At 51.7% G+C, this 23,371-nt stretch overlaps 2 protein-coding genes and 1 long non-coding RNA gene across 31 annotated transcripts in view; 2 read left to right on the top strand and 1 right to left on the bottom strand.

The window, feature by feature from the left end:
- SFI1 (SFI1 centrin binding protein) overlaps positions 1 to 612 on the top strand; it is a 105,550-nt gene extending 104,938 nt beyond the window's left edge. For 18 of the 22 annotated variants that reach the window (XM_045457352.1, XM_045457344.1, XM_045457338.1 and 15 more), the window contains one exon: positions 218 to 612. In XM_045457352.1, the coding sequence (XP_045313308.1) occupies positions 218 to 506 (289 nt within the window). In that variant the 3' untranslated portion in view covers positions 507 to 612. The remainder of the gene's footprint in view (positions 1 to 217) is intronic. The other 4 variants (XM_045457345.1, XM_045457363.1, XM_045457362.1 and 1 more) reach the window with 1 other exon arrangement.
- PISD (phosphatidylserine decarboxylase) overlaps positions 562 to 23,371 on the bottom strand; it is a 35,868-nt gene continuing 13,058 nt past the window's right edge. For 2 of the 8 annotated variants that reach the window (XM_045457375.1, XM_045457377.1), the window contains exons 4-9: positions 5,077 to 5,242; positions 3,483 to 3,719; positions 3,178 to 3,316; positions 2,827 to 2,973; positions 2,446 to 2,606; positions 562 to 1,848 (exon numbers count right to left, since the gene is read on the bottom strand). In XM_045457375.1, the coding sequence (XP_045313331.1) occupies positions 1,624 to 1,848; positions 2,446 to 2,606; positions 2,827 to 2,973; positions 3,178 to 3,316; positions 3,483 to 3,719; positions 5,077 to 5,242 (1,075 nt within the window). In that variant the 3' untranslated portion in view covers positions 562 to 1,623. Of the gene's footprint in view, positions 1,849 to 2,445; positions 2,607 to 2,826; positions 2,974 to 3,177; positions 3,317 to 3,482; positions 3,720 to 5,076; positions 5,243 to 6,793; positions 7,043 to 10,033; positions 10,508 to 10,565; positions 10,688 to 11,248; positions 11,685 to 23,371 lie in introns of those variants that run through there. The other 6 variants (XM_045457378.1, XM_045457383.1, XM_045457382.1 and 3 more) reach the window with 6 other exon arrangements.
- LOC123587550 lies at positions 10,172 to 11,013 on the top strand. The gene is made up of 3 exons (XR_006707382.1): positions 10,172 to 10,264; positions 10,630 to 10,695; positions 10,924 to 11,013. It is a non-coding gene; the product is annotated as an uncharacterized LOC123587550 (long non-coding RNA).

Raw genomic sequence — 23,371 nt, 5'->3', positions numbered from 1 at the left:
CTGTGATCCAGGTCCAGAGCCTGTCTCCCCCCCCAAGCCCAGGAATAGGGACGGGGAGGAGTTCCACCAGGGCCCACCTGAGTTGCCTGAGCTGGTGGTGGAAGCTGACAGAGGAACAGAACCCTCCCTGCCCCAACCAGAAGTAGCAGATGTGCTGCTTCCCTAGCTGGAGGCACTGCCAAGGGCCTGGCTGGCAGCAGATGTCTCACTCCCTCAGGTCCTGCCAGCGGCAAGCCAGAAGCCTGCGCCAGTGGCTGGAACTGAGCCAGGAGGAGCCCAGGCCTGAGGACCATGAAGCAGAGCAGCAGGTGCAGGAAGAACTGCAGGAGGTGAGACCCCAGGCAGCCCTGGGACAGCTCCCTTGGCTGTGCTTTGTCTCAGCTCAGCCTCCCGTCCCCCAGGTGGAGTTGCAGATCCAGCAGCTGGCCTCTGAGCTCCAGGCCCAACGCCAACCCATTCGTTCCTGCATCGCCCGCATCCAGGCCCTGCGGCGGGCTCTGTGCTAGTCATTGCCCCAGGGAGGCCTCAGCCCACCTCCAGGAACAGAACGCAAAGCTGCAATGAGTTTTATTTTTTATTTCAAAATGTTGCAATTAAATGAATTACTGTTCAGAAGTCTCCCACTTTTCATACAAAAATACTGTGCTACTGATACAGTTGAAAGAGTTCAAATGGCTTCTCCTGCAGGAGAAATTCACAGCGTCCCCAGGAAACCTGAACCCTGGTCCCACTGTCGGTGGCTCCCTAAGGATTGTGTACCTGTTACCTGGGGACAGGTGTGGTAGGCACGGACCCGCCCCCTCCCAATACACCAAGGCTCCTCCTCTGCTTCCAACACAAGCCCCTGAATCAACAGCAGCAACTTACCATGTTTTATGTGGGTCTGGATATGAGTGGGGGACAAGCTCTCCCCTGGCCCCCATAGGTCACCCCTGCCTGCCTGTCCATTCACTTTGGACACCGTTCAGGGGATTCAGTAACTGGTCTTGCTTACTGGAAAGAGGACTTGCCAGCTCCGGAAGGTCACTCAATGGGACCTGCTAAGCGCCATGCCATTAGACCCCCTCAGAAGACACTGGCAGAGTCCAGGATGATGCATTCAGCCACAAGTGCAGAGAGACAGCTTTTCCCAAACAAGCATGGTGGGATGAATTGGGAACAGAAAGCAGTTGTGTTAAAGGCCACATGGCCCTGCTCTGGGGGCAGCACAGCCCAGTCAGTGCAGGAAAGGCAGAAGGGGAGGCCAAAAAGCAGTGCTGGGGATACATAACCACTTCTGTCTTACAACAGAAATCAAGACCAACTGAACACCCAGCCAGGAGATATAGGGTCTCCAGTTTATACAGATTAAAAAAATCTCCAAAAGGGAATTTGAGATCATCTTGGCCTACATGTTCTTTCTCTTTAGAGTGGGAAGAGGGGACCACATAGGTCCAGGGTCAACAGGGGCTCTGACCTCATCTACATCTCTGGGACAGCAGAAACTAGTCACCCAGGTCCTGCCTGGTCAGACTCCACAGCCCTGAGACCCCTCCCTGACCAGCCGCGGAGGCTCCCCTCTAAAAGACCCTCCTGTTTCTGTTTGAAAAAGCTCCCACAGTAGCCACCACCAGGAGAGAGGCTCTAGAGGGAGCCCAGAGCCTCCCCAAACCGAATCTTCTGTCCAGCTTTCAGCTTAAAGTTGAAGTCCTTGGGGGCCTCGAAGATGAGCACGATGGTAGAGCCCAGGTTGAACTCGCCCAGGTGCTCTCCCTTGCGCATGGGGATGCCCTCCTTGTTGGCATGCGTCACGAAGCTGAAGTCATTGTAGGAACCCTTGCTGTAGCGCGGGCTATTTGTGTGCAGGTCCTGTGGGAGGCCAGAGGCACAGCATGTGGAGTCTGCCCCTGGACTCGGAACATACCTCTGCTGCCTGTCCCCAATCCAGACTGGAAAGGGAGCTAGGGACAGTGACTTGATGGGCCAGGTCTAACCACAGTCCCCAGTATCAGCTGTGAACTGGGACCCAGAAAGACATAGAGGAATCAGACCCAACTCTCCTCCAGCATCCAGGGTGGTTGAGGCGCAGTCACAAGCTGACACCAAGAAAGGCAGCTCCCGGGGAAGGACAGGCAGTGGCCACCCTCTCAGACGCTCAGCCTCCAAGCAGCACGCCTCACCCTGAGCTCAATGTTCTTGCTGGGTTCCCAGCAGAAGCAAAGTGCGGGCTGGGAGTTTAACCCCCTCCCTCTCTAACCACCTCCAGACGAGCAAGTGGCAGCACATCTGGGGTTGGGGCTGGCAGAGCAGGAGCCCAAGACCCAGCCCCTCCTCAGGGCAGCTGCTCAGCAGAGCCAGGCCTAGCAGGGGCCCATCTAGAACTTACAGTCCCAATAGATCTGGCTGCATGGAAGAGGAGGTGGGGGAACTCCAAGTGGCCCAGCCCTTGGGCCTGGCTCTGCTTACCCGGTCAAAGTAGATGCGTATAGAGCCCACATTGGTGGCCCCCACGGCCGTCAGCGAGAAGAAGCCGTGTTTCCAGTCCCCGGTGAGGACCACCCGTTCATTGTGGCAAAAGAGCTCTTTGATCCAGCGGGCCATGCCGGGGTTCACGGACATCAGGGAGCCTGTGGGGGTAGGGACACTGTTATTCCCCACCCAGCAAGAAGACCAGCCTCCCAGAGTCCCATGTCCACCCATATCATTCCAAATGCAGAGTGGGCTAGACCCCAGGCTGCACCTTGCTGCCCACATCCGGCCAGACTGAAGCAGTCACCTCCCCACCTCAGCACCCCAAATGTGGAGCCCCGGTCCCTTGACACCAAAAAGCGGGAGGCTCTGGCCAACCTGGGAAGTGGCGCCGGTGGGAAACGGTCCAGTCAGTGGGAGAATGGAAGCAGTGGTAGTCCCCGGGGGCCAGGTAGATGACACAGTGGTAGAGCTCATTGCCTTCTCGAGTGACCAGCTGGTTCCTGAAGGAGCCGCAGGGGGTAGCTGTGGGGGGCAGACACGAGGGCCAGGCTCTCAGACAAGCACCTGAGCCTGTGTAGTCTGGACGTGGGCTCCAGGGAGGCCATGAAGCTCCACACAGTGATTCCTGGCCCTTCCCTCCCCAACCCATTCACGTCCTTCTCCCGGACACCCAGCCCAGCACTGCTGCAGCAGGGCCGTGGGGGCCACCACCAGGCACCAACCCACCTGGAGGGAAGGGCAGGTCCTCTGTGGAGATGCGTGGACCCAGGAACGACTCCAGCGAGTAGGTGACCCCCTTCACCTGCTCCACTTCGCAGTTCTTCACCTGCCCAAAGTTCAGGATCTTCCCATCTGATGGGCTGATCTGAAAGGGCAGAGAAAGGCTTGCCACTAAGGGAGGCAGGGGGACTCCCCCAGCCTGAGAGGAGTACCCATGGGCCACCAGTGGAGGCTGCCGGGACTGGTTCCCAAAGACACAGGTGACAATCCCATTTCTGGAGGGAGGAGTGGAGGGCAGGATTGGGCCTCACCACGCTGTGCAGGCCACACACGGGCCGGGCCTGCGGCTTCAGCTTGCGCCGGAAGAACTCGCTGAGGTTGCGGTAGTGGTGCAGGTCCTCCACGGCGGCCTCCTTCATGTTTACCCCGAAGGTCCAGATATACAGGCTGTACACAGGCCTGCGCAGCCAGTGCGGCAGCTCCACCTGGTTGAGGCGGCCCCAGGCCCGCGACAGCAGGCGCGTCGGCACTGACTTGTACAGGGCCACCTGCAGGCCACAGACAGGCAGATGAGTGGGCCGCCCTGCGTGCCCCCTGCCACCTCCCAGTCAGCCACCACCTCTGGCCACCTGGGCACCCGCGATGGCTTTGTGATGTGGCTGTTTCCTACTAGGAACCAGACTGAGCTTCCCAAATACTCTCACAGACCAAATACTGGCCGAGACTGTGACACAGTGACCTAAACTCAGTATTTCAGTCATTTTATACACAGGTCTAACAGCAACTGCCCTGGTCCCCAGGAGAGACTGGCCAGCACAGTATCACTTCTTAAGGAAAGGAGGGGCATAAATGGCTCTGATACCTGCACAGAGACGCTGTGGCAGAAAGGGGCAGGACCCTGGGTGCAGGCGAAAGTTTACAGCCCAAAGCACACATTCTGGTCCAAACAGAAAGCGGAGGGAATATGGCCCGCACAAGGTCGAGGACTTTCATATGAGGATGCGCTGTATCACTGTCACCCCCACCCCAGCCGGCAAGCACCCCCGGACACAGCTGCGCCCTACCCAGCCTGCCTGAGCTCCGAGGCACTCTACTGTGAGAGACTGGTCCACAAAGCTGTCTGCACCTGGGGCTGCTGCCCCGAGGCACAGGGGAATCGGCCCCAGCTGTCTCTGTTGGCACCGCGGGCCAAACTCCCAGGGCCAGGCGACCTGGAGGGGGAGCGCCTCTTAAACCCCAGGTGCCGCTGCCACAGTGGGACCTGCCTCTAATTGGCAGCTGCTGCCTGTCAGCCCGACCTAGACACCAAGTCCCCGCGGTGTAAGTATAATTTCATTCCAACTTTAAACACCTCTACAGTGCACTGAGCTAATGGCTCCCCTACTTGGGGTCAGCCTGCCCAGAGAGCCCAGGGCAAGGGAGCCGGCCCTCTAGGGAATGGTGGCCAGGTTGCTCCCTCATCCAGCTCTGCCTGGGGCTCCCACATCTTCAAAGGCATCCACACCCTAAGGGGCCCAGACAGGCACCAGCCTTCCTGAATCACCCTCTGGCATCCTGGAATTGATTCACACTCTTCTCAAAATCACCTCTGAGCTCTCTTCTACCTGAACCCAGGGAATCAGACACCATTTTCTGAATGCCCAGTGTGGGTTCATCTCAGAAACAGAGCCCCTAAATGGCACAAATGCAGGCAAGGAAAACAGGCGGTGCACAGCAAGCCCTCAGGGCCACCAACCAGCCTGGCCTTCCCAACCAACTCGCCTGTCAAGATGACCAACCAGGGGGCTCAGCACCCACACCATCACCTCTAATCTGACAACTGTTTCCTTCTCTGTTTCCGTGTCCTGGGTCCCAACCTCAGGCCTGCGCCCAGGACAGCCAGGCCAGCAGTCTGTGCACACTTACCCTGCTTACGGGCCTCCATCCCACCCGGCTGAGCGGTCTGAGGGCACCGAAGGGCAGGAGGTAGTAGAGGACCGTCAGGGGCCAGGAGCGCAGTTTCAGGGCAGGTCTGGACATACAGCTCAACTGTCCCAGCCTCCGCCTCAGTGCCAGCTGGGGGAAGTGCAACCTGCAGAGCAGATGTCCGCGCACGGCCAGGTCAGCAGTCAGGGTCTGGGAGGCCCCACCCCACCCTCAGCAAGTTTGCCTCTCTATGGAGTCCAGCAGCACTGCCATGGGCCCTCAACACAAGCCCGTTCTGAGTTGGGGGGCTCAGCTGCCTCTGGTCGGCAGACTCACATCCCAGTCTCACCCAACTGCCTACCAGCTTAGGAGGACTAGGAATCAGGGGCAGCATGGGGAAGACGGGGTGCACAGCCTGCCTCACAGCCCCCAACTCCTGGGGCCAGCTCTGCCCACAGAGGCGCCAGGAAGACAGTCTGATCTGGAGCCCCAACAGTGCAGAAGCACAGAGCAGCGGGGAGCTACGGCTACCATTGCACTGCAGGATCTGGGAAAATCTCTTCAAGGCTCTGGGCTTCTTGTTTCCTCATCAGATAAATTAAGGGATTGGGGCCTGGCAAGACCCCAAAAGAAAACACCCATGAACGTGTACCTGCACACACGCACACCCCTAACAGCTACAGCTCCATCCACCTGCCTGGTCTTTCTACATCGCATCAGGTTCTCCAAAACAGACCCAGAGGTTGGTGGGGGGAACCTCCCCAGAAACCCTGAGACCACCTCCCAGGTCTGCTGGGGTCACACACCTCAGCCAAACCCCTCCTTTCAACAAAGCCCAAATTCAGTGCATTCAGCACAGGCTCAGCCTTGCGGGGATCTGAGGCTGGGTGGGCCTTTTCACCAGAACCCTGGCCTCCTGAGACACAACAGGGACACCCAAGTCCCCTGGTCTCATGCCTAAGCACTAGAAAATGTTCCTGAAGCCCCAGTGCAGCCATCAGAAGACCACCTTCCCACCCGCTCTGAGAATGTCCCCAGGCCTAAGTTTCCTCATTTGCAAAAAGACTGCATTAAACTGGATAATCTAAGGCTCCCATCCACTCTCAGAGAAGCCATGTCCTCTGCCCCCAGTTGCTGAACAAACCAAGGAACAAAGAGGCATCTCAGCTGATACCAAAAAGAAAAAAATGGAGCGCCAAGCTGATGGCCGGGCACCTGCTATTCAATGATGGCAATGGAAGATGCTTCTTTCCACAGCTCACCAGACTCCCTGCGTTCATTCTCTCCCAACCCACCCCACCCCACCCCACTGTGTTTTCAAAAGGTTCAGGAAGGTAGTAGGGGCCAAACAAAGCTGAACAAACTCCTGCTGTCCCCAGGGCTTCCCCCACCCGCCCTGATCACTGCAGAAGCCCAGGGACCAATCCTAGAAGAGTGGCACCTCTCCAGAGCAGGGTGGGGAGCGCCTGGGGGTGGGGGCCTGGGAGCAGCAATTAGGGAGCAGCAGACACTAGGCCACCAGCCCGCTCCGCCTCCCCAGGTACCTGAAGCGGGCTCTCCGACTCAGGCCCCCCGGGCCGGGCCCCTCCAGCCTCGGGGGCTGATCCCCCTGCCCCCTGCCGCCACCTCCACCTCGGGGTCGCTGGACGTGAACTCTGACCTTCCGGAGGTCGTGGCGGGGCACAGTGAGGTTAGGACGCGGCCGGCAGCATCTCACCATTTCGCTGCTCGGAGCTCCGGTCCTCGCCGAGCCTCTGACTGACACATGGTGGGCGGCGCCAGGCACACTCGCCTTTGTTTCTCCTCCTTCCTCCCTTCCCCCCAGCCAGGAGCTCCTGCGCTGTCACCACTCCTCGGGCTGGCCGCCTCGTGGCTGGTGGGCCGCTTCCCAGCTCAGTTGGGTCCTGTGGCTCACTGGGCGCAGCTTAGAGGTTGGGGCTATCGTGAAGACAGGCACTGGTCACACCTGCTTGGGAAGCAGTGGGGGCCTGAGGCATCGGACACAAGCCCCTGCCCTCCACCCACTCTGTCCCCAGGCTGGGCCACCTGCCCCCTCCAGCGCAGCGAGCTAATGCCAGAGAAGGGACCAGGCGCCTGTGGGCGCAAGAAGCACAAGCTTGGAATCTGAGCCCTGTGCTCCAGGCAGGCACCCAGCGTCGGCCTGTCTGCAGCTCGAGCGGCCCCTCCCTCACCAGGACCTGACCCATTTTCCATTCAGGTGACAAAACAGCATCTGAGGAATGAGGGAGCGGGAAGACAAGAGAGACACGGTGGGTGGGGGTCAGACGATGGAAACCTGACCTGCTCCAGCTCTCTCACCAGCCCCCCACAGCCAGGCGTCAGAGCCTCCCATCCCGGCACAGACCCCCCCAAGGCCTCCTCAGCAGATTAGCACACTCATGACGTGATCTGAGGGAAAACCAACCAGGACTGAAGCCCAAACCAGCCCCTCACTCCGATCTTTGCTGTGGACAGCACTCTGGCCCTGCCTGGTGATCTGGGAGGACATGCCCACAGGCCCTCACAGATAATAGGAAAGGAGAGCAAACATTCCAGTCGTTGCTGTCTGAGCCCAGGGATAGTCAAGGACCCAACCAGCCTGGCCTCCAATCCCAACTGCAGGCTACAGAGGACAGGCACTTGCCACCATCTTTAGACGCAGAGATGCAGGCCCTGAGAGAAGCTCCCAAGGCAGAAAGCTGACCCAGCAGAGGTCAGCTGGTGGCTGATGGGCCGCTTCCCAGCTCAGTTGGGTCCTGTGGCTCACTGGGCGAAGCTTAGAGGTTGGGGCTATCGTGAAGACAGGGACTGGTCACACCTGCTTGGGAAGCAGTGGGGGCCTGAGGCCTCAGACACAGGCCCCTGCCCTCCACCCACTCTGTCCCCAAGCTGGGCCACCTGCCTGCTCCAGCGCAGTCCCAGGCCAAATGCTGACCCCCGCACAGCCAACTGACTCACAACAGAACAAGAGGCCCCACTCAGACCCGGCTCCACCCACACAAGGGTGAATGTCTGATGCCCTGGCAAAGGCACCTCAGCCAGAGGTGAAAATGCCAGTCCCTGGCAAGTCAAATCCCTGGGAGTGTAGTGTGCAGTGGGAGCCAGCACAGGTTGAGTAACATCCGAAAGTAAGCATGGATTTCCAGCCCTGACCAAGGAAGTGGCAAGGCCTGGCCACCCCGGACCCAGACCCCTCCAGCAGAGATCATCCCCAGGCCACTCACCTGAGTGGCAGGACAGCTCCGTATGGGTGGGCACCTGGTCTCAGCCAGAAGCGGATATGCACAGGAGCCTCCTCTGACCTAAGGGCCAGGCCCCGGGACCCATGGACACCACGGTGTCTATCCCTCACCCATGCTGAGCCTCCTAACTTTCCCATCTGTGACAGGTCACTTCAACTATATCACCCATGTACTGAGCACACACCCCACCCCTCCATGGCCCACCAGGCAATGGGGCCCCACAATGGCCTCCTGTCAGCTCCCCAGGCCCAAAGCGGTGACAGGCAGTCAGGACTAGGCACAGTGCTTGAAGTGCTTGACTTCTAGGACAAGGCTCTTTCCCCCACTCGAGAAAGCTCAGACTGAGTGCACACCTGGGATTTCCGGTGAGGCCAGTGAGGCCTTGTGGAAGAGGGCGGGGACCCCAGCCTCAACCTGCCTATTTCCCCCACTATGTTACCAGATGGGGCAGTGACCACTGCAGCATGCTGCCAGAAAGGCACATGCTGGAGCCCACAGACAAACCTAGCTAGACCCAAAACCTCAGGTCCTCAAAAACAGATTCCTGTGTATGCCTCTGCCATTTCATTTACCCCAGGGCCCCCAGTGCAGGGACTTGGCCAGGCCTCACGGCCCACCACAGTAAACTGGGCCTTCACCCTTCCTCCTGCAGTGCAGGGTGCTCAAGGGGGCCCAGTTCAAGTTGCTGCTATCCTAGACTCTAAGAAACTGCCCCCACAGGGCCAGGAGGATGTCCTGAGCCCTCAGTCCTACCTCCACCACCACTCTACCTCCTCTTCCGAAATGGGTCAGGGACCAGGCTGTCAAGTTTCTTCCAAATCACCATGCATGGGCCCCAAAAGGTCCCCAGGGAGCAGACATGAATTCACCTGTCCCCAGAAAACAGGCTTGGCACCCTCTGTCTAGCTCAAAGCTGCAGGATGGAGGAAAGGGGCTCCCCTAAGGCTCATTCCTTCCTGCTTCCCAAAGGCAGAGCCACTTCCTAGGCCAACAGTGCTCCTGGCCTCCCCATTATGGTGCCCCACTTGCCCTCCATTCCTGCGATGACCCTTGGAGCCCAAGCCAAAATTTTCTTACTCTCTGGCTCCTTGGAGCCAGGCCCAGATGAGGAACCCAAAAGCAGGACTCCCTGAAGCAAGGGAAGTACAGTTACATTCCCTCTCTCCTCCATCTCAAGGACACTCTGTGGAGAAGAGTTGTGAGCTGTGACCAGTAGGAGTTTAAAGTTATCACAAGGCCTAAGGACCAGCCATACTGAACAGGGGAACTCAGAAGCTAGGCTTTGGTGGGGGAGGGGGACAATCCAGTTACTGCAATCCTGGCTGCCCTACCCTGAGAGCTGGGAGAGGCCTTGCAAGTCACAGGTGCTCTGTGGCTATCAGTTTGGCTATCTGGAAATGGGAAGGGTCACTCCTCCTGCTCACCCCCTCGAGGCTCAGATCATAGTAGCAACACTGGCCCAGAACTCTGCTCTGCTCAGAAACACCATGCCTCACTTTCACCCAAGACCTGGTGCCGTCTCATCCCCTAGACCTGACTCCCAACACCCCACCTCCGTTTCCAAACCCAAACTCTGGGAGCACCAAGGTATGCTCCCACTGGCAAGAGAGCAGGGACAGGGTGGAGTCAGTAGTTCTGAAAGAGCCCAAATCACACGGACACTTGCTGCCCCATGAGAAGATTTGATGGCCCAACAGGACCAGTTAGGGGGTCACCTGTGTCTGGACATGCTATTCTGGGTATTCACACCCGACCAGTGCTGCCATGTTCCCTCACAACCTGTAATGAAGGCAACAATAACCCCCTCAGTGGAATGGAACATTCCAACTGAAGTCAGATGGACGAACCCAGGCCAGTTACCAGTTACTACAGGTGTGGGGGCAGGGGGCCATGCTCCTGACTGGTTCCCTTGGACTTTGATGGATTCAGGTTTGAGTCTGAACAAGGTCAGGAAGGCAGGGACGGAGTCAGACTGTCCGTCCCCCGCCCCCCAATAAGCTCTCCCTGAGCACCAAGGGCCTTGCAGCCAGGCACACAACCTGCCAGAGACAACCTAAGAAATTTGTTCTTGCTCCCTGAGCGTAACTCTCACTGGGTGCCAGGGTCACTCCCCCTGAGGCCGCAGCAGAAAGCCTCAGTGTCCCCATTTCCCCAAATTCTGTGTCCATCTGCTTGACTTTCTGGGCCCACTTCCACCTTGGAAGGCAGGGCCACTACCCGACACCCCCAGCCCCCCACCCAGCTCACCTGAAGCATGACACAAACAGCTGTGTCCAGGTGGGACCACCAACCCTTCCTCCCTGTGTTCCAGGACTAGAAGCAGACAAAACTTCAAAAACAGAGAACAGGGAAAATGGATTCTCCCCAGGTGAAATGGGTGAGCCATCTTGGGGAAGCCTTGGGCAAGAGAAGAGGGAGGAAAGAGAAGGACCCAGAGATACTTCTTTCAAGCCAGCAGCCAGGGAAGGGTGGTTGGAGGTGGGGACAGTCCTCCCCGCAGCACGGGACTTCTAAGAAATTTAAGAATCCCAGAAAGGAAAAGAACCTTCCTTTGGGGATAGGGCTCTGTGAAGGGCAGCTTGTCACCCCCCTCTCTGCCCCTCAGGTGAGACCCTGGGGACACCTACAGGTCCCACTGAGAACAGGGCAGCTTTCTTCCCTAACTGGCGCCAGTCACTGAGGAAATCTTTCGGAGCAAGAGGGGACTTGGAGCCCCAGCATTTTCCCTTTCCCGGCCGGCTGAGGGCCAGGAGATGCTGCCCCGCCTGGCGGAAGTGAGCTCATCCAGGACAGCCCGTGACCCACCATGTGGGCAGGAGAAGCCCGTGAAGGGATGAAGACTGTGGGGTGGGCTCTCCAGCCCAGGGCCCCGCAGCTCCAAGGGGCGACCGGCACCCAGGGCGGCCCCGCTACGGGCTCCGCTCACTCACCAGCAGGTAGTCCGGTCTCGCTGGGTGTCAGGCGCCAACGCCCAAGGAGGCGCCACTCGGAGAGGAAGCCCCAGTAGGCAGGCGGGGGCTCAGCTCTGGCCACTCGGACCACCCAGGGCGGGGATGGAGGGCGGACACCAGAAGCAGTCACGCTCCGCCCTCGGGCCAGACCCAGCCACCGGGCCCAGGGCCCCTTTAAGAGGAGGGGCTGCGGCCAGGGAACCAGCCCCGCCCGATCACGGGATTTCCCGGCGACACCTCCGGGGCCTGGGGGCCATTCTTCCTCCTCACTCCAAACTGGGCAGTCCCAGGCTTCAACGTGTGGCTGACCTCACCCAGGGCCAGCTTCCTGGGACTGAACAGAAAGCCACCTCCAGCTACCTTTTCTAGCCCTCGAAAAGGCATCTAAGTCCTTGGCTCTTTCCCACACCCCACCTGGAAGGCACAGGATGCCCCCACCTCCACACCCCCCCCTCCTCCAGGCAGACACACTCCTACCATACAAATCCCCTGCCACACAAAATCTGGGATAGACCCCCAAAGAGACCAGACTCAGTAAAAGCAAAGTTCCCCTCTGGCCCCAGGCTGTGAAGTGATTCATGCAGTGTCCTTCTACCCCAGTAGATGGCAGGGCCCAGTGGGGGGGGGGGGGGGGTCAGCACCTTACACCCCATGCCTGCAAGCACTCGCTCCACATAGGATGAAGAGGCATTTTCTAGGTGAGATAGAGTGAACGGGGAATACCAAAAAAACCCAAAAAAAACAAACGGTGAAATTCAGCTGTCAGACTGCCTCAGAAGGCTCAGTCTTCATGCTCTAGGCCACTGAACAAGGAGCCCTAGCTCCTTCTGATCACTGAAAATTTAATTTTTTTTTTTAATTTTTTTTTTTCAACGTTTATTTATTTTTGGGACAGAGAGAGACAGAGCATGAACGGGGGAGGGGCAGAGAGAGAGGGAGACACAGAATCGGAAACAGGCTCCAGGCTCTGAGCCATCAGCCCAGAGCCCGACGCGGGGCTCGAACCCACGGACCGCGAGATCGTGACCTGGCTGAAGTCGGACGCTTAACCGACTGCGCCACCCAGGCGCCCCTAATTTTTTTTTTAATATCTATTTATTTTTGAGAGCGAGCAGGCATGAGTCGGAGAGGGTCAGAGAGAGAGGGACAGAGGATCCAAAAGCAGCAAGCCTGATGTGGGGCTCAAACTCACAAACCGTGAGATAGTACCCGAGCTGAAATCACTCAACCGAATAAGCCACCCAGGTGCCCTGAGAATTTGATTTCTAAAACAACATTTGGAACAGGAAGAAAGAGCCTTTAGGCTTTCGAAGAGATGGGCAGCTGAGCCCAGGCAGCCTGGAGCAGGACATGGTGGCATACAAAGCCCCAAACACCTGTTCTCATCTGGATCCACTCTGCAAGTGCTCTGTGACAAGCTACAGACCTGGGATGCCACAGCGAGGATAGGGGCAGAAGACGGGCAGGGTCCCTACTCGTGGACTTCCATAATGCTGGACACTTCCAATGCACAGCAGGAATAGGGCAGCAGGGGTGCACTATGCAGAGTTCCAGCCCTCTACGGCTCAGGTTCCATCACAGGGGCTGCACCTTGCAGTCTCCCAGCCTAGGCCCACAGCATTCTCTGAGCCTCAGTGAGACTTAAGACCCCTTCTCACCCCAGAGCTCTAAGCAAACACACCGTGAAATGGGATAAAAAGTAGTGAAAGCACAGGAAGATAACAGAATCCTGGCAACACTAAATTCCAGAACCAGAAAGATCCTGGAGGACCATTCTGACTTCCCCAAAGCCTCCAGTACTTCCAGACCAGGCCTTGTCCAAGTTACACTTAGGGGAGGAAAACAAAAGCCCAGGTTCTCATTTGCTGAGCAGCCTCTGAAACACCAATGCTCTCCCAGTAAAATGAACAACAGGGACACTCCAGGTCTACCAGGGTTCCTTTGTAATCATTTTAAGCCTCTCAGGAAGACTGGTGTTTAGAAAACTCATAAACCAGCCCACAGGTCTGTCCTGAGATTAGCCTTCTAACCTGACTTCCACCACATATGTTTCAGTAAGGAAATGCCTTCTAGATTCCAGATAATGGTTAACAAATGATTTCTGGGAAAAACAAAAGTTTATGTTCCCACCCTGAACGAGGTCCCTTCCAGCCACACTGGGTCCTCCTACCTGTTGGTACTCCCCTGGGTGGGAGTGCCACCTAGCGCCACCGCAAGGCTCTGCAGGCCCCAGGCCTCTTGGCCTCCAGCACCCGTGGACAGGTGTCCCACGTCACTCATGCCACTGTAGTTCCCTGCCTAGTGAATTTCATGCACTACTGTACAAGGGGATGAAGGTAGCAGTAGGGCAGGGGTGGCAGGTGCTTTCTGCTAATTCTCATTCCCTGGGGGCTGGCAGAAGCCTCCTGAGGAAGACCAGTGATGGCTGGTGTCTCAGGGCTGGTGGCTGGTGGCTGGTGCAAGAAGCCACGGGCAAGTTAGCAGCCTCACAAACGTGCCCTCAGGCTATTTCTTCATCTGAAACCTTCTCCCAGCCCTACCCCCTTGCATTTGCCAGCGTTTCTCAGCAATCCTACCAGCAGCTCCTGGAGGAGGGGGCACGGAGCAGGGGTGGTCTGCAGCACAATAAAGGAAACCGTGATTTGTGGCAGAACAGCCTGGCAGAAAGCTCCACACAGGGCCCTAAAGGTTTCTGAGTCAGCCACCCTGGACTCCTTCCAGACCCAGAGCTCAGCTTTATCTTATTCCTCATCTTCTTCAGGCAGTCCTCAGCTCTTCCACACACCACTCAGCGTTGTCCCTGGGCTGGGGCAAGCAGGGAAGAGGCAAAGCACAGCCTGAGTGACCTGGGGGTGTGGCCGCCACAGTTCCTCCCAGATAGGGGCCCTGAGGCCCCTGAGACGCCCTCTTGACCTTGAATGAGCCCAAGATTCTCTGAGGATAGAGCTGGGCAGTTAGTAAACGACACCTGAGCAGACAAGTGGGATCTACTTCCCTGCCAACTTGACTGCTCACTTTAACATCCACCTTTCCTAACATCTATTAGGTAGGAAGTAAAACAGTACAGGCATACCTCAAAGATATTGCTGGTTTGGTTCCAGCATACTGCAATAAAGCAAATATTGCAATAAAGCAGTATGCCTGGGGGGTTCAATCAGTTAAGCATCCAACTCTTGATTTCAGCTCAGGTCATTATCTCACGGTCCTTGAACTTGAGCCCCACATCGTGCTCTGCACAAATAATAGGGAGCCTGCTTGGGGTTCTCTCTCTCTCCCCCCCCCCCTCTCTGTCCCTACCCGTGCATTCTCTCTCTCTCTAAAGAAATAAACTTTTAAAAAATGCAAGTCAAATGAATTTTTTTGATTTCCCAGTGCCCTTTCCCCGCTCATGCTCTCTCAAAATAAAACTTTTTTAAAAAACCTTTTTAAAAAAAAGCAGTGTATGTAATTAAAACACACTTTATTGCTAAAAAATGTTAACCATCATCTGAGCTTTCAGCAAGTCGTAGTCACTAATCACAGATCACCATAACAAACAGAATGAAAACGTTGAAATACTGCGAGAATTACCAAAATATGACACAGAGACACAAAGTGAGTAAACACTGTTAGAAAAATGGTGCTGACAGACTCACGAGATGCAAGGTTGTCACCAACCTTCAATTTGTAAAAAATAAAATAAAATAAAATAAAATAAAAAACAAAAAAATGCAATTACCTTCAAAGCACAATAAAGCAAAAGCACAATAAAATGAAGTGTGCCTGTATTTACTGAGTTTCTACACCCTGCCAGCATAGAGCGAGGTATTTACACATACATCATTCTCATTTAACAACCTTATGAGGGAGTTTATAGTAGCCTGTTTACAGATAAGAAGAAGAAAGCTATAGTAATTATATAAAGTTGTAAAAAAAAGTGCAGAACATGTTCAATACTGTCCAGAGTCATAGGCACCACAGCACAGAGGGGTATGCTGAATGCAGGCAAATGGAGCTCCAGGCAGGTGGGCAGGAAAAAGGACATAGGGTGATATGTGGGCACAGGCTGATCTGTCCTCCCTCATTCCTTTTAATGAATTGGAATGTTGCACCATACATTTTTTAAGTTGTAAGCTGAGGCTGGAAATAAAGCGTTGCTAATGCAGGGAGTGAACATGGATGTGGGCCCAGCTGCTCTTGACTGAGGCCTACTGTCTACACCACTGGTCCCTGAACACCTCACACCTTGCCACAGGACCCCATGGCTAGGCCAAAAACGAACAACAAAACCAAGTTGTTATACTCAGATGCGTACTAAAGTTTTTAGAGGTGAAGTTTTGTAATGACTGCAACATACTTTCAAATGATTCAGAGAATAAAAGATATATATACACACGAAGATAAAGCAGGTATAATAAAACATTAACTGTTCAATCAAGAGGTGTGTAACTCTATTCTCTTGACTTTTCTACTCTATTCACAATTTAAGAGTTGGAAGTTTGCTTTAAACCACAGAAAATTCCCTAAATTCTATTACTGGGTGGGGGGAAAAACCCAAGACCAGATTCCACATACAGAGCATCTCCTGCTGACAGGTGAGGCAGAACAAGTCAGGCCTGTTCTCAGCACCCGCTGCTGCTGCTTCACATGGAGGGACTCAGGGATGAACTTTTTATATGCTGTCCACTCAGCCAGATATGTTCAGCACCCGAAGTGCCTGGCTCCAGGCTGGGTGCTTCCAGGCTAGGTGCAGGTGTTCAAGTGAGAGCCCTTTGCACCTGATAAGAAAGGCCAGCTGCCAATCCCCACTTGCTCTGCAGTCATAGGCCCACCTCTGTCTGTGGATCACCTCTGGAGGCTGGCAGGAAGAGAGACAGGAGGACTGCTTCCTCCCCAAAGAGTCCACCATTTCCAGCAGGCCAGCTTTCCTACCAGATGCATCTCTGTTCTCAGGTCCAGCAGTCAAGAAAAAAAGGACACCCTGGAAATGCCAGAGACCAAAGGAGTCTGCCACCAGATGTCATCCTGCATGGAACTCAAATCACCTAGGTGTTCACAGGAAGCCTTGGAGTCACTATGCTGCACAGGTGTGCACTGTACACTTTAGGTTTACAGATGCGACACACTTCGACACCTCTTGTTAAGAAATGCCTATGAAGGTTTTGGTTCCCTTTTTGACAACGAGGACAAAAGGACAATGAGGACACAAGGACAGCATATCTGGAATCACAACTGCCACACAAACCCAGAACATGTGACAGCTGCAGGCACACCTGGTTGTCTTCTATCCCCTGTGCTATTCATGCAAAGCCAGCTCTCTACAGAGAGATGCCGGTGTCAAGCACCCTCCTTTCTAAGGCCAAACACCAGGCCTTGAGCAGCCTAACTGAACAGGCAGTTTGACCACAAACCCAGAACTTGTCCATGACATCATGGGTTCCTGAGAAGAAACTCCTGAAAGCAGCTCCTCAACTCTCGGCTCCTGCTCTAAGGCCAAGGGCATCCTCAAAGTAGCACAAAATGTACCAAAAACCTAAACAGAAGACCTACAATTTTTCTTAAAAAAAAAAAAAAGAGAGAAAGGCCTAATTTTTCTTAGAAGAGAATCTTCACAATACTGGATTCAGAATGACTTCTTGGATAGGACAACAAAAACACAAGCAATAAAGGTAAAAATAAACTAGACTTAATCAAAATTAAAAATTTTTGTGTATCAAAACATGTTATCAAGAGAGTGAAAATACAATCCACAGAATGGAGTATTTGCAAATACATGTATCTGGTAAGGGTCTAGTATCCAGAATATATAAAGAACTCCTGCAACCCAACAACAAAAAACAAACCACCCAATGTAAAATGGACAAAGGTCTTGAATAGACATTCCTTCAAAGAAGATATATAGGGGCACCTGGGGGGCCTCAGTCGGTTAATTATCGGACTTCAGCTCAGGACATGATCTCATGGTCTGGGAATTCAAGCCCCACATCGGGCTCTGTGCTGACAGCTCAGAGCTTGGAGCCTGCTTCAGATTCTCTCTCCCTCTCTCTCTGCCCCTCCCCCATTCGTGCTCTGTCTCTATCTCAATAAAATAAAATAAAAACGTTCAAAAAAAATTTTTAATAAAAAATAAAAGAGAGGGGCGCCTGGGCGGTTCAGTCGGTTGAGCGTCCGACTTCAGCTCAGGTCATGATCTCACCGCTCGTGAGTTCAAGCCCTGCGTCAGGCTCTGTGCTGACGGCTCAGAGCCTGGAGCCTGCTTCTGATTCTGTGTATGTCTCTCTCTCCGCCCCTACCCTGCTCACACTCTGTATCTCTCTCAAGAATGAATAAATGTTAAAAAATTTTTAAAAATAAAAATAAAAAAGCAACAATGAACTGTATACTTAAAAAGGGTATGTTTTATTGCAAGTAAATGACAATACATGAGTAAAAGTGACTTAAAAATGAAATCATCATGGCAGCATTATTTACAATGGCCAAGACATGGAAACAACCTAGTGTCCAATGGATAAACAAGTTGTGGTGTATATGTATGTCTGTGTGTACGTACATACATCATACATACATACATTGGAATCTTTTTCAGCCAGAAAAAAAATGAAGAAATCCTACCACCTGCAACAACATGGATGAACCCCGAAGGCATTATGCTAAGTTCATTAAGTGAGCCAGAGAAAGACAAATACTGCATGATCTCACTTATATATAAGTGGAATCTAAAAAAATGAATAAAAGGGAAAAAAGAAAAGAAAAACCAAACTCAAGAGGAAAAGGGATCAGACTATAGGGGGTGGAGCAGAGGGAGACAGGGAATTGGAAGAAGGTCGAAAGGTATAAACTTCCAGTTATAAGAGAGATAAGGACTAGGGATGTAATATACAAAATGATGCCTATAGCTAACACTGCTGTACATCACATAGGAAAGTAAAGAGAATTAATCCTAAGAGTTCTCATCACAGGAAAAAATGTTTTCTTTTTCCTTTTTTCTTTTTTAAAAATGTTTTCTATAGAGATGATGGATGTTAGCTGTTATTCTGGCAATCATTTCACAATATATGTAAATCAAACCATCATGCTGTATACCTTAAACTTACATAAGTGATGTATGTCGATTATTTCTCAATTAAACCGAAAAAAATTAAGTCACCTTTGAGTAGCCAAAATATATGTAAGTAGGGAGAGACGTTCTGGAAAGATACAGTAACGTTAAAAACGCTTGCATGCTTAGGGGTGCCTGGGTGGCCCAGTCAGTTAAGCGTCTGACTTTGGCTCAGGTCGTGATCTCACAGCTCGTGAGTTCGAGCCCCATGTTCGGTGCTCACAGCTCAGAGCCTGGAGCCTGCTTCCGATTCTGTGTCTCCATTCTCTGCCCCTCCCCGTGCACTCTCTCGCACTCTATCTCAAAAATAAATTAAAAAAAAAAAAGCTTGCATGCTTCTGGAGAGTAGGGATGGGATTAGTAGATGGGACAGAAAATGGAAGATATTTTTATGTAAACCCTTCAGTAGTATTTGAATTTTTATATAATCATGTTTTATTTAAAAAATTTTAAACATTTTGGGGCTCCTGGATGGCTCAATTGGTTAAATGTCCAACTTTGGCTCAGGTCATGATCTCACAGTTTGTGAGTTCAAGCCCCATGTCAGGCTCTGAACTGATGGTGTGTGGCCTGCTTGGGATTCTTTTTCTCTTTCTCTCTCTCCCTCCCCCTCCCTGTCCCTCCCCTACTCATGTACTCTCTCGAAATAAATAAACTTAAAAAAATTTTTAAACTATCTCATTAAAAATTAACTCGGGTGCCTGGGTGGCTCAGTCAGTTGAGCGTCCAATTCTTGATTTCAGCTCAGGTCATAATCTCTTGGTTAGTGAGCTCGAGTCCCACATCGGGCTCTGTGATGGTGGTGCAGAGCCTGCTTGGGATTCTCTATCTCCCTCTCTCTGCCCCACCCTTAGAATAAATAAACATTTTTTAAAAATTAAAATTAAAATACATATTCCTAAACATCTAAAAGCCCGGAAGGGCTAAGTTCCCCAAAATGTGAACTGTGGTTTCCTGCATTGTGGGATCGTGGGTCACTACTGTTTTCATTTTCATATTTTGTAATGTTTTCTGATTTTTTAAAAAATGAACATTTACCTTTACAAGCAGGTAAATGACCAAATTATTTGGTCTCAACAGGCTACTTACTTTGCTGCTAGTTGCAGAATTCCCTTAATCACATAAAACAAACACACAGGTTTCATTTCTACTCAGCCAACTACATGTGCTTCTTTTCCTACCATGAAAAGAATAGGACTCTCAGAGCAGGCAAAGAGGCTAGAAACATTTTCTTAAATGTGAAAAACAGAACACATGAAAATGAAACACACTCAAGACCCACAGCTGAGTTCAAGTCTCCTTAAATCACATCCAACACCCACCTCCCCTCTGCAAGAGCCATGCCCTCTCCCCGCACCCCAGAGTAGAGCTTGCAGTGAGTGAGATGGCACACATTTTGGAGCAATGGTTTCTTCTATACTGTTAGGGAGGAGAAAGGGCAGGGGGGTGGACAGGAAGAACTGAAATAAAGGAAAGATATGTATATAAATTCTTCAAGAGTATTATGATGGGGGATGGGTGGCATAATATGAATTCTCACCTATGTAACTACAGACAACTTTTCAAGTCAGTATACTCAATTCACCTCATAATTTAAACAGGCGGAGCCCTCACAAATGGAGGTATCTTGAGTACACAGCAAGCCCCAGTGGGCAGGTTAAAGTTCACCTCCATCTGTTGCCAACACTGTCTAAATTCTGTACTAACAGCACCTTTTATTGGCAACATGGTATTGTTTTAAAGAGTATGGGATTGGGCATCGAAAGATCTCTGTTCTGGAACCCACCCTGCTACCAAATGGTCTTTCTTTTTGTAAAATGGCTCTAACACCGGCCTTTGCCACCTCAGTGAGCTGTTATAAATAAATGGATTCAGAAAAAATGTGAGGTGCTGGGATACGTGGGTGTCTCAGTCAGTTGAGTGTCTGACTCTTGACATCAGCTGAGGTCGTGATTTCATGGTCATGGCATGGATGCCCACATTGGGCTCCATGCTTATTGTAGAGCCTGCTTGAGATTCCCTCTCTCCTCTTCTTTCTGCCCCTCCCCCGCTCATGCATGCACACACGCGCACGGTGTGCTCTCACTCTCAAAATAAATAAACTTTAAAAACAGAAAGAAAGAAAAACTGTGAGGTGCTATTCAACCTAAAGCATTACAAACATGCTCTTAAGAGTTTTGATACAGGGGGGTACCTGGCTGGCTCTGCCAGTAGAGCTTGTGATTCTTTTTTTTTTTTTTTTTTTTTTAATTTATTTTTTGAGAGAGAGCACAAGCAAGGGAGGGGCAGAGAGAGAGGGGAACACAGGATCCAAGGCCAGCTTCGAGCTGACAGGCTGACAGCAGCAAGCCCGATGGAGGGCTCGAACCCACAACTGCAAGATCATGACCTGAGCCAAAGTCAGACACTCAACCAACTGAGTCACCCTAGCACCCCTAGAGCATGTGACTCTGGATCTTGGGGTCATGAGTTCAAGCCCCATGTTGGGCACAGAACTTACTTAAAAAATAAAAAATTACCAAATTACAAAAGTTTTGGGGTATTTGGATGGCTCAGTCGGTTGAGCGTCCAACCCCTGATCTTGGCTCAGGTCATGATCTCACAGGTTCATGAGTTTGAGCCCCTCACAGGGCTCTACACTGTCAATGTGGAGCCTGTTTGGGATTTCTCTCTCTCTGCCCCTTCCCTGCTCATGCACGCATTATCTTTCTTGTTCTCTCTCTCCGAAAAATAAACAAACATTTTAATTTTTTTTTACTTTTTTTTTTTAATATTTATTTATTGTTGAGAGAGACAGAGTGTGAGTTGGAGAGGGGCAAAGAGAGAGGAAGACACAGAATCTAAAGCAGGCTCCAGGCTCTGAGCTGTCAGCACAGAGCCCAATGCGGGGCTTGAACTGACGAACTGTGAGATCATGACCTGAGCTGAAGTCAGACGCTTAACCGACTGAGCCACCCAGGAGCCCCAAAACAAACATTTTAAAAATATTTTAAAGCTTTGATAGAGAGGGATGCCCAGATATTTCTTCAACACAAGAGAAACTTACAGGATGGGAAAGGGGAACAAAAGCTTCCTGCTGGCACACTGACCAACAGGAGCTAGCAGGACTGCTTCATGTGTGGGGAAGGCTACATTGCCCCTAGACCCATGTCTATCTCCTGGAAATCCAAAAAATGCTATTGGTAAAACAAAATCACCCAGTCACCTCAACTGTGCCACTGACCCCAGGAGCTCATCTCAGCCTAACTACCAGCCTGTCTTCTCTTAAGCTCTGGAGATGCCTGACTTGACCCAAGGATATGAAGAGATTATATTCCAGCAAAATCACCCACAGAAATTTTCATTTGCCACTTAAAAACAGAGCCCCAAAGGGAACCTTACAGCTCATCTGCCCATGGTTCCTACATTATCATCAGAATCCTCAAAGGGGCTTTTTAAAAACAAAGATCTTGAGTCTTGCTCAAACTTTCTAAATCTCCAGGGATAAGAACAAAGAATTCATAGTTTTAAAGCTCCCCAACAATTCTGATGATTGACCAGATTGGGGTACTCTCATTTTTCATGAGATGACAGGGATTAGGTGGGGCAGGGGTAAGACTAGGATCCAGCCCATGACTCCTAGTCAGCACTCTCCCTTCTCACGACCTGCTGCCTCTCCGGAAATCCTACAATATCTGGTCAGAGTCCAGACCATTTCCCTTTCATAAAGTGAAATGCTGGAGTCCTGCCTGTAAATCCAGCAGTCCTATGGCCATTTTACTCAGTCAAAAGAATCTAACAGTATCTAACTTAAACCCAGCTCTGAACCAATAGGGGCTTCAGACCTTGTGCAGCACTGAGCCACTCTGATCCAGTATTCTGTTACTGTCCAGGCCCTAGAACTTATAAGCCAATCAACCCTGTCCTCTTTACAAACGGTCATCTTTCAGACATTGACTCACATATGGCAGTAGTTCCAATTATACAAATGGTGAATGCTAAAAAAATACGACTGACATTAGTCTTTTATGATTTTAGAAGTCACAGATTTCTTCCAAATGTAGATTCTCTTGGAAGACCTTTGAAATGGGTCTCAAGCTCATCGCAGAGTGACTCAGCCTGACAAATGCTTGGGGTCAGAGAGAAACCATCTTGAGTGGGGTCATTGATCCCAGTCTTACAAGTATCAGCCTAAACAAGAAGGTACGTTTACAGAGGAAACCATCAATGTCATGGGAAATAGAGTACAGCAAAATTTCAAAGTGTGACTCACATACTACACAATTACCCTTCGCCAAAAGGACTTTGTCATATACTACCAGAAAACAGAAAGCCTTTTTTTTTCTTGGTCTGAGATAGGCTATTATGAAGCCCAAGGTGTATGAATAGGCCAGAAAAAGGACAGACACACGGGCAAGCAGGTATCTCCTTGGGTAACAGCCACATCTGGATCTGTATGACCAGCTGAATAAGTCACAGTTTTATAGGACTGGTGGAAATCAGGTGAAATCTTTACACTAGATTCTACTGGAGGAAGAGGGTCAAAACCAAAATTCAAAACAGGATTTTAGGAGGAAGCCTATAATGTAGCATGTAATGCCAATGCCAACAAATATTCCTAGATAAACTATGCTAGAGCTGGAAGAAATCTCAGTTGGGTTCCAATCCAACCTATTTTATAGTTGTTTATGACACTGTCACACAGAGAACCAAATGGCAAGTTCATTTGCCGTGAACCAAGTTCACGTTCACACAGCTACTGAGGAACATGGCTGGAACTCGCCTTTAAGACCCACATGCCTTGGTCAGTGGATTCAGCAGAGCTGGATTACTGATAGGGAACGGCTCATGAGGAAACCCAAGAGCATCATCTAAATACCATAAAGTCTCTACTCTCACCCCCCCCACCCCCGCTTTTACCCACTGGCTCTACTAATATTTCAGATATTTTATTTGCTAAATTATGGCTGAGAAGACATTTTTAAGCTTGCATCTTAATACTCAGTTCCAAATTTACTGACTGTCTACTCTAAGTTACCAATCAT

The sequence above is a fragment of the Leopardus geoffroyi genome, chromosome D3 (assembly GCF_018350155.1).
Source record: "Leopardus geoffroyi isolate Oge1 chromosome D3, O.geoffroyi_Oge1_pat1.0, whole genome shotgun sequence".
Taxonomy (NCBI): Eukaryota; Metazoa; Chordata; class Mammalia; order Carnivora; family Felidae; genus Leopardus; species Leopardus geoffroyi.
This window is presented reverse-complemented; position numbering and strand designations above follow the sequence as displayed.